Source organism: Microtus pennsylvanicus, chromosome 5 (genome assembly GCF_037038515.1).
Source record: "Microtus pennsylvanicus isolate mMicPen1 chromosome 5, mMicPen1.hap1, whole genome shotgun sequence".
Taxonomy (NCBI): Eukaryota; Metazoa; Chordata; class Mammalia; order Rodentia; family Cricetidae; genus Microtus; species Microtus pennsylvanicus.
Genome location: NC_134583.1, coordinates 134,988,741 through 134,998,574, shown reverse-complemented (window position 1 = coordinate 134,998,574; position 9,834 = coordinate 134,988,741). Strand labels below are relative to the sequence as shown.

General features: G+C 52.2%; 1 protein-coding gene across 4 annotated transcripts in view; it reads left to right on the top strand.

Annotated features, from left to right (window-relative positions):
- The first annotated feature begins 264 nt into the window (after positions 1 to 264).
- The window catches only part of Afap1l2 (actin filament associated protein 1 like 2), a 102,462-nt gene continuing 92,892 nt past the window's right edge, over positions 265 to 9,834 (top strand). For 2 of the 4 annotated variants that reach the window (XM_075974511.1, XM_075974509.1), the window contains exons 1-2: positions 511 to 669; positions 6,599 to 6,652. In XM_075974511.1, the coding sequence (XP_075830626.1) occupies positions 654 to 669; positions 6,599 to 6,652 (70 nt within the window). In that variant the 5' untranslated portion in view covers positions 511 to 653. Of the gene's footprint in view, positions 670 to 6,598; positions 6,653 to 9,834 lie in introns of all 4 variants that reach the window. The other 2 variants (XM_075974510.1, XM_075974512.1) reach the window with 2 other exon arrangements.

The following is a 9,834-nucleotide window of genomic DNA, read 5'->3' as shown; positions in this document are numbered from 1 at the left end:
GAGTGGGCTGCAGGTAGAAGTTTCCTGTGCCGTCAAGCGTGCACGATCCACGCGATCCACAGGTGCCCCGGGCCAGGAGGACCGAGAGCGAGCGCCGGGTGAGGGCTCGCATCGGTGCTCAAGGGACTCACCCTGTAGGGCCCAGGACATGAGCGCACTGGCTCGAGGGGTCAAGCAGGAGGCGCTCTAGGTCCTTCTCCTCCTCGCTGTCCCTCAGTCTCCTACTCTCGGCATTGGGTTCGCAGTCGCTGCACTTGAGAAGTCAGATCTTGGTGAAGACCTGCGGGCTCTTGCTGCTCCCGTAGCCTCCCCCGGGCTTTGAGGACACCCCAGTCTTTCGTCTTCGCGCCGCCGCCCTCAGGCCAACTTGGAGGAAGTGATCTGCAGCTGGGGCGGAGAGCACAGGGCCGGGTGCGCGAGGAGGCGAGCGCCCACTGTCCGGACCGGCTGCCGAGATCCCAGGCGCGGTCGAGGGCTACGCGCCTGGGTGGAGACGGGATCGGAGGGCTGGGGGCGCGGCGGCCACTCCGGGAGGTCGGGCGGCGAGCGTGACCTCACTGGGAGGGGCCAGCACGCAGCTGGGGCTCGGAACCCAGCGCTGAGGGCGCTGTGCGGAGCGGTTCGCAGCGCCGAGAGCGCAAGCCGTGACCGGGATGGAGCGCTACAAAGGTGAGGACTCGGGGCGCACCTACTTTCTCCGGGAAAGAGGGAGGGGGCTTGTCGCTCGGACTCAGGTGTTTATACCCAAAGAACAGCAGCCCAAGAGGGAACGACCGAGGCGCCATGGGCCAGGAGGTGGGCTCCAAGGCATAGAACGCGGCCCGCGCCCTTTGGTCTTTCTGGGCGCCTGGGGTCTCTGCGTGGAAGTCAAGGTGAGGCTTCTCACCTGTTGGAGAACCGAGGGTGTGTCTGGAGTCATCCTGTCACCCCACTCACCCCCCAGTTTGCCTTGGGAAAAGATGTCTACAGTCGAGGGGGCCTGAGTAAGGTCTCAACAGTGAGGGGCTGCTGAGGGCAGAAGGGCGAATTGTAGGGTCCTTTTTATGGGTGCTACCCTGCTGAGGGGCTGCTTGCAGATTCCTGGTAAAGACTTGTCGGGTGGTAAAGAAAGCTCCTGATGTCGTGGGGTGGCGTGCTGTTCTGTTCTTGGCTAGGTCCGACTCTCCAACACTTGGTAACTGTGCCTGTCCGAACCCCTTGCGGACCCTGCACCCCCAAGCTGCATAGGGTATAGGTTGAGAGCCCACTGGGCTGCCCAGCAGGTGGAGCGCCTGTAGGCGTCCTGGCAGCTGAGCGAGCTTGGATTTGACTGTGACCAGGGATCTTGGCCAAACCCTGGTGGGCGGGCCGGCCCGGATATGCCCGAAGGGTTTTGGAGCCCCGGGGCTGGAGTCCAGAAGCCTCGGATAGTAGGTCCTTTGAAAAGCGGGTTCAAGGTGCTGCCCCCGAAGCGGATATTTCGGTGCGCCCCCACATGCCTTCCTCTGGGAAAAGCCTCTTGCACTGACACTTTTTCAGGGGTTATTGACGGTAAACCTGCGGCTTCTAAATTTGTTTCCCCTGGGAGGGTAGTAACGCGACCGCTCAGATTCCCAAGGAATCTCGCCCTCTGTGGTTTCTTATTTATGGAACTCACATAAGGGGACCTGCGCGGACAGACCAGTTCCCTAAGCAAGTAACGTCTTTTGGCTTTCCTCTTGCATTTTCTCACCAGGATCATTAGTGGGGAATGAGATAACGGCCAAGACTCACCAGTAAATGGGTCTAGGCACTAAGATCTGTGGGGCGGGGGAAGGGCGCCAGGAGAAATCACTTAGCAAACAGGTTTCTTTTCGTGTCTTTTCACTAGAACCCCTCTCCCAACTAGCCGGGTGGTCTCATCCAAGTTCTGATTGACTCTGGTCAGTTTTGTTGGTGAAAGGCAGAAATTGCCCTTATGCGGTCTCAAACACTGGAGGCCACAGCCCCTCTCCTGGTGAAATGTCAGGGTTCTGCTCCCGCCTCCACCCTGGGCCTCCGCCCTTAAGGAGGGAACCTCTTGGGGGGGGGTGCGGGAAGTGGGTTGGTGGCTGAGGCCGTGGGTGCTGACTGGAAATACAGACTTTCAAGGCCCCTTCAGCTCCCCGGATTGCGAAGCTGAAGGAGATGTTGGCTCCAAATGGAGGATCCAAGATGCAAGCTACTTCTTAGCCTGAGCAGCAAACTAGTTTAAGTTAACAGGCGACAGGTGGGCAGATGTTGGCCCAGGGTTCATCCGCAGGTTTTTGTGTAAATAGTTTCTGAATTGGCTCTTGGCAGGTTAAAATCTGCTTTATTTATCTTTCCTGGGAACTGAAAATCTCATCCCCCACCAGGTTTAGTTAGGGGCTTTCAGCTGACTCAAGGGAACTTGGTGTCAGGCCAGTGTTTATGTTTTGGACGCAGATGTGTGCACTAGAGATCGCTAATTCGGTAGATTTGAGGATCACCTGGATTGCCAGCGACACCCCTCAACCCACCCTCTTCAGTTCGCCTCTGGGGAGAAATGAGCTCAAATCTCACTGATGTCATGCTGCTGATATCTGCTCATTTTTCTGGGAAGAATGTGGGGATCTTCTTCTCCCAGGCGAGTTGCAGTGTCTGCTCTCAGGAGAGGCCATGAGTACTGCTTTGGGAACTCAGTAAATGCAAACTCTCCTCTGCAAAACGAGTGCTAAGCTTTAAGGTAAACCTGGAACCTGGCTGGGACCAAGTTACTCTTGCTGCTCAGACACTGGAGAATGTACATGTTTTTGTAAGGTTTGTGATGTAGCCCAGTCTTAGAGACCTGCCTGGCATGGGCAGGGCCCTGGGTTTGAGCTCTGGCACACACACACACCATATTCTAAAGGTAAGACTGAATAGTTACAGAATAAATAGGTATAGTGGTTTAAATGATAAAGTTAAATAGAAAAACAAGATTTACCTGGGCTCTTGGAACTTAGATAAAACTGAAGAATTCTGACAGTATCTGACATTTTTTAAATTTAAAAGATTTTATATTTCAAAATTCCCAATTTCAAGCTCTCTTTCCCACATAGGTAGAATTGCTCACCATTGTCTCCAGAGTCCAAAAGTGTTTTCTCTGATTCAAAAGCTTAGGAAGCTGTCGTGGCAGGAGGAAAATGTTCTCTATGTCCACAGCTTCACTATTGTTCATTGTGCCTCCTCTCTAAAGTAGCTTGTAGTTTTAGGCTCTGGGTTAACTTTTGGTTGTCTTGAGGGAGCTTAGGGGTGGCTGAAGCATCGTCCTGTGTTTAGTACTAAAAAACAAAACAAACAAACAAAAACACCTTATAGGTGTTTCTTCCAGTTCTTTCCAACCCCTTCTGCTAGATCCCCCTGGCTTTCTCAAGCAAAGGCCAGGGGTGTGGAAGGGTGTGAGGGTCTCTTCCCATAGGGACAAGGCTGTTCTGAAAAGGCCAGGGGTATGAAAGGGTGTGAGGGTCCCTTCCCATAGGGACAAGGCTGTTCTGAAAAGGCCAGAGGTGTGGAAAGGTGTGAGGGTCCCTTCCCATAGGGACAAGGCTGTTCAGAGAATTGCTGTAAAGTGTCGGTAAAGTAGCTGTGCCTTGCATGTAACCTCTTTGGCGCTGTATAAGCAGTGAGACCCCTACAAGTGTCCGAGATTCAGTGCCAAGTCCTACAGGGTGCCTTGAAATGGCCCCCATCCCTGAGTGTTTATATATTCATGACGCTCCTAAGAGCATCCTGTATCACTGTGCGTGAGCCCATTGGCTGACCTCACCCCATGCAGTCAAGGATCCTGGTTCCTATTGCTCTCCCAGCTGGTGAGTGGGTCCAGGGCCAAATGTGACTGACCTACTATCTGTGGATTACACTTGGAACCTCATGCTGAAGCTTCCTGAAGTTGCATCACACTTGGATGCGAACTGGCCCAGCTGAGATGTAGAGACTTCATTTTAGAAGGGAGTAATAGCATCTATAATGGTTGTGGGGGTGACTTTTTCTTCTCCTCAGCCTTTGGTTTTTTCAGTCTGCTCACTGCTTCCTTAGGTGATGTTGTGGCCCAGAGGTAGAAGGGAACTCTGGAGCAGGGAACAAGGTGTCTTGAGAGCTGTGGTCAGGGACAGTCTGAAAAGAAAATACTAGATAAGGGAAATCAAGCAGATGATAACTTATAGTTCCCCTCCAGAAATGATCTTTTCTCCATGCCCAAGAGCTCTGCTTTTCCTTGCTGGTGTGTGACTTAGAAGCAGTGGTTCCTAACCTCAGCTGGGTTAGGTTTATGTGTGGGGCATGGGAAGGGAAAGGGGGAAAAGCCCCACCAGACGTTCAGATTTAAATGTCTAGAGTGTGGGATGGGCACTGCCGTTTCCAAAGATCTCCAGGTGATCCTAATGTAAACCAAAGTTGAAAATAACATTTCCTTAAAAAAAAAGAAACATCAAAACAGAAAAATGGAGGAGTAGGTGGGAGAGAAAGTCACCATGCAAGCATGAGGACCTGAGTTCATAACCCTGGCACCCGTGTGAACAGCCAGATGTGGTGGTGTGTGCTGGCTAGCCCTGTAGCTGCATCGGCAAGCTCCAAGTCCCCAGGGAACTAATTTTTAATTTCTAAAAAATTAAGGTGGAGAGCAAGTGAGGAAGATTACTTGACAGCCTTTGGCCTACACACACACACACACACACACACACACACACATGGGTGGGTGGGAGGAGACGTATGTTTGCTCCTCAGAAGAACTACTTTTAGGGGTACCAAGATCTGATGATGCTCAAATCCTTAAAGTCTTGCATATGAGGCACAACATCCTCTAAACTGCTTCTCTTCATCTGTAGGTTACAAAGTAGGTAGCTTCTCTATTGTAGTGTTTAGGAAATCATGGCAAAGAAACCACTATGCACTTAACTGTGCAACTGTTGTAGATTGAAATACACAGTACACGCCATCAACAACATAGCATCTCCCTACCCCACCCCAGTGTTGTGGGTCTTGGGTTGGCTGACTCCAAGGCCGCAGAACTTATAGCTGAGGAGGGTTGCCTAGAAGTCAACACACAACCTCAACCTGGAAAATGGAAGTGAGCGTGGAGAGAAATAGGGTGGACGCTCCCCTGTTATTCCAATGTGCATTCTGATGATTGCAGAAATAGGACGCGATTCGCTGCAGCTAGTGTAGGCTGTGGACAGAGGTATGTGAACATGTCCAAGTCTCCATGCTCTGCAGGCCTCTGCTCGAGTTTGCTTATTGTACCTGACCCCGGGCACACCTGACTTTGAAGCTCTTAGTGTGGGAGCCTGGCAGTGAAATGGTCTAACCCGGAAAGCGGTTGAGGTCATGCTGGTGCCCAGGAGCCAGGAGCCAGGAATTCGGCTTTGGGCCCTTCCCCTCTCCTGATGGTGTAGAAGCCCTGGGAACTGGGCTGCTTCCAGCACAATTAAAGAGCCAGGATGGGCCAGGAAGCTTCAAAGATGAGAAAGCTGTGTGGGTTTTCCTCCAAACCCCTTTAATGACAGGAAATGCTCCTCCAGAGGCATCTGTCCCCAAGCTAGGGAAAAGGGCACTGTGGCTGCCACAGAAGAGCAGGCATGGTGACAGAGTGGAGAACACAGCAGACCGGAAACCCCGTGACCTACATGCTGTGTGCTTCCTTGGGCCCGTCGCTGATCTTTCCAGGCCTCCGTTTCCCTATCTAGAAACCTTATATGTCCCTTATGTGACTGTCCAGGCTCACTGCTGTGGTCATGGAGGACTCTTCAGGGGGAGAATGTGTTTGGGAAGGGAGTGAAGTGAGGGAGGAAGGGGGGATGTGGCTGCCAGCAAAGGTCAGTTTAGGATTGCGATTCTTATAAATAAAACTGATTTCCTGTTGGGAGACGGGGAGTCGCGGGCTTAGTGGGAAAGAGAATGCTGTCAAGTATGGAAGGAATTCATTTCTGAAGAACTCACATGTCACTGTGTCTCCAAAGAGAGTTCAGGCCAGTACTAGGGTTTGAGAGAGAGCATGAGTCAGTCCCGTGTGAGAGGCAGGGCTCCTGAGTCCGTAGAGGGTAAGCGGCAGTTCAGAGGGTCAGTGGCGGGCTGTGATGGGCTGAGTTTGTAAAAGAAGAATTCCTGCTTAAGAATGTATCTAGAAAACACTTCTGGAAATGCTTGTCAGCATCTTTATGCCAGGAAGAGGTCAGCTGCTGAGTTAAACTCCACACCGTCTTTAGGACCCAGCCCCATGGCTATCTTCTACAAAGCCATCATGGCTTCCATGACACTTGGTAGGCACACAACGTTGTCCTGAATTGATGTCACTTGGTCTTATAATTATATGCAGATCTATTTTCCCTGCTAGGCTAACCTCAGTCAGGATAGGGACTTTGTCTCTGCCTTCTGAGAGTCCAAGCCCAGCCCTTGGCCCCTCACCAGGCACACAGTAAGGACAAATGGATTCTTGAGTGTCCTATTAGAGCACAGATTGCCTCGAGCCTTGCTTCTCGAGAGCAGACCTGCTTCAGGAAAAGAAATGAAGCTAAATCTTTGAGTCAGATTCTGGAAGTGGGGAAGGAAGTGCCCCTGCTGTCCTTGGCTGCAGCGACTTGAGCCCTTTCTCTGTCTGTTCCAGCACAGGGGTGTTGCTGTCTGATGGTGCAGAGAAGGATCCTGCAGGTCTCTGCTTGTGAGTATGAGCCTGTCTGTGCCCTCTGCAGCAGCCCAGCCAGCCTCCAGGCTCCCGGGGATGCAGACCTGGCTCAGCCTATGCTGTGGATGGAGGGCTAGGGGACACCATAGAGCCAGGCTCTGGGCCAGGCACACAGGGGCTGGAGCTTCTAACCTGCCTTTTGCCACTAACATCCCGTGCGACCTTGGGCAAGTCAAGTAATCTTCCTGGGTCTTGTTTTGGAATGAGTAAGCTACTGACCACTAACCCACTCCCAGGTGGAATAACCCAAGAACCACTGGTAAATGCTTTGCCAAAGATGGTGCCGTGTCCAGTCAGGGGAACAGACAGCGGTATCTGACTCCTCTGTGGTGCAGGTCTGCCCTGGAGATGTGTGTGGGTCCTCAGAGGCACAGTCTGCATCCCTTCTAGGCCAGCAGGAATGATTGACAGGACTTGCTGTCTCCTCCACTTGTGCCCTGGTCCTGCCTGATTTTCTCTGATAACTCAGTGAGTTTAAGCAGAGGAGACCTACAGATTCCAACAGGAGCTTGGAGCGCCTTGCTAATGTTCTGTCAGTAGACTCTCATTTTCTCTCTACTCAGTCTCCAAATAAACTAAGCTCAAACTCGGCCAAGTGGAGGGTACAGAGAATAACGCTTAATGCGCAGACAGGTGGGCGGAGTCAGCGCCGCTCTGGACTGTAGGGTGAGGCAGGGCACCTGATGTCAGGGGTCTCGCTGGGAGAGAAGTGAGGGCAAGGTGACAGAAGCCTTAGGGCTCAGGTCTTCCTCGGCCCTAAGGCCTCTTCGGGACTGCAGGCCAGCTGTGGGCCTGCTGGAGGGCCGTGCGCTTGCGTGGAATGTCGGTACTAGCAAACGGCAAAGGAGCTTCTGAAGCTCAGCATTAAATCAGGGAAACAGAGCCAGCTGCTAGCTAGAGAGCGGTCTCAGCTGTGCCCCAGAAGGAACCCCCCACGGACAGGGGGGCAGTCTACCCTTGGAGCTGGCTTTCTCAAGTCCAAGTGACCAGCCATTCTGGTTTGCCTAGGACTTGTTGGTCTTGCCACCTGGAACCCCACCTCTCAGGAAACTCCTTAGCTCTGGGAAAACTAAGGTGGGGGCTTGCCCTATTCCCGACCCTTGGCTGTTGAGTCTCTCTGGATCTCCACAGCAAAGGTGCACCAGAGCATGTGTTCCGTCTCTCCAATAAGAAGGCGAAAGGTTGAAACTAAAGTGGTTCTAATGGCCTCTACCAGTTCACAGGATGCCAATTGAGAGGGGGCAGGCTCGAGAATCAGTGCTGTAGGCACCAGGGCTGCTCTAGGGGATGGGGGGCCCACAGTAGGACATAATACAATAGGTGTCATGAATGATAGAAATGCCCGACCTGCTGGGCGGTGATGGTGCCCACCTTTAATCCCAGCTTCCGCACACCTTTAATCTCAGCTCCCAGGGGAGAAGAGGCAGGTGGATCTCTGAGTTCAAGGCCAGCCTAGTCTACACCTACAAGAACTAGTTCCAGGATAAGGTCCAAAGCTACAGAGAAACCCTTCTTAAAAAAAACAAAACAAAAAAAGACAAGAGAAATGTGCACCCTCGTTATGGTGGTTGGACAACCATGCCCACTGTCCAGTTAACAGGGCAGGTTTGTTTTACTCGGTGTCTAAATGACACCTTGGTAATCTGCCTGCTAAAAGCGCGTTGCAGGCCCTTGGGTCCCTTCGCTTGTGTCCCACCGTCAAGATGGACAGTGTATTTCTCTGGGATGTTTTCTCTCTTTGCCCCAAACCCAGTTGCTGCTTTTGTAAACAAAATCACACCCATGCCGCCTTGCAGACCCTGGTGCTGCTGAGTGAGATGGAGGATGCGTGGAATACCTTGAGTCATTACAGGAAGTCAGTGGAAACTGAGTCTTGGTGCTAGAGGTGGCGGTGCTGGAGGTGGAGGCACTGAAGGTGGTGCAGGAGGTGGCATTGAAGGTGATGCAGGAGGTGGCGCTGGAGGTGGCGCTGGAGGTGGCATTGGAGGTGGTGCTGGAGGTAGAGCAGAGTTCTGGTTGAAGCACAAAAATCAGCTTCAACTGCATCCTTAGCAGTGGAGACTTGCAGAAAGTGGACGATGACGGAAGCATTCTTTTCATTGGAAAACCAGGTTCCCTAAATGCCAGAGAGCAGGTGAGTCCAGGAAGACCCTGGGTAAGGGAGCCCTGGACATCACCCTGGATGCTGTGCTCCTAGCCACGTGTGGCTCTGCCGTGGTGACTGTGGTGATATTTCCTTCTGGAAATCTTTTCACTGTGGCTATTGTGCTAGGTGGGAGCGGCCAGACTGTACCTTCGTCCATTCTTTGTTGACTTTCTGGCATGAGCAGTTCTACCAGCAAGTGCTATGCCAGGGTTTGTTTGGAGGGGGAGGAAGCCATGGGAGAGCAACCCCAGCTTAGTTCCAGGTGATGTGAAGGATGTCTCCAGGCAGGGCTGGGCCTTGTGCCACAGGGGCTAAATGGTCAGTCTTCGCCACACTTACCTGGTGGTTTCCTTTTCTCAATCAAGCATGTTGAACTGGTCTGTTCTTTGGGGACCTGGTTCTAGTCGTAGCTGGCTGGAGCCAGTCTTTGCATCTTTATTAGGGATAATGTGTTGGATATCCATAGAACATCTCTCCTCGAGGATCATGTGGACAAGATCATGTTCACATGTGAATTACACCGGAGAACTCTTTTTAAACACCGACATGTTCAAACCACTAGTCACCCCCAAAGACAACACAATTACAGGCAATCACTGCTAAAGTTCTTCTGTCTTGAGTTTGTTGGCAGTGTTGGGGGTTCAGTGACAGAATGACATTTTTGGACCTATTCCTGGCGAGACGTCCCTTGAAACAGAGTCAGGTCTGGCTATGGCTGCTTCCCCTGAGAAAGACCAAGTTTGGGGAAGCCCTAGTATGCACTTCTGGTTTGAGTACAAAACCTGGAGGGTTTGCTTATATAAAGGGGTCTGGGGGCTCAAAGGTAAGGGGGCTCCACGTTTTGCTTCACCTGTCTGCAGGTTAGGGCCACCCTCTCAGGGTTAGCTCTTCACACCAACATCCTTCGGGTTTGGGGACCCATCAGCCATCCTGCTAGACTAGCAAGTTGGACTCTTGCCATTTCCTCCCATCTTCACCCTCTTTCTGCCTCCCCCCACCCCTGGTTCTTATA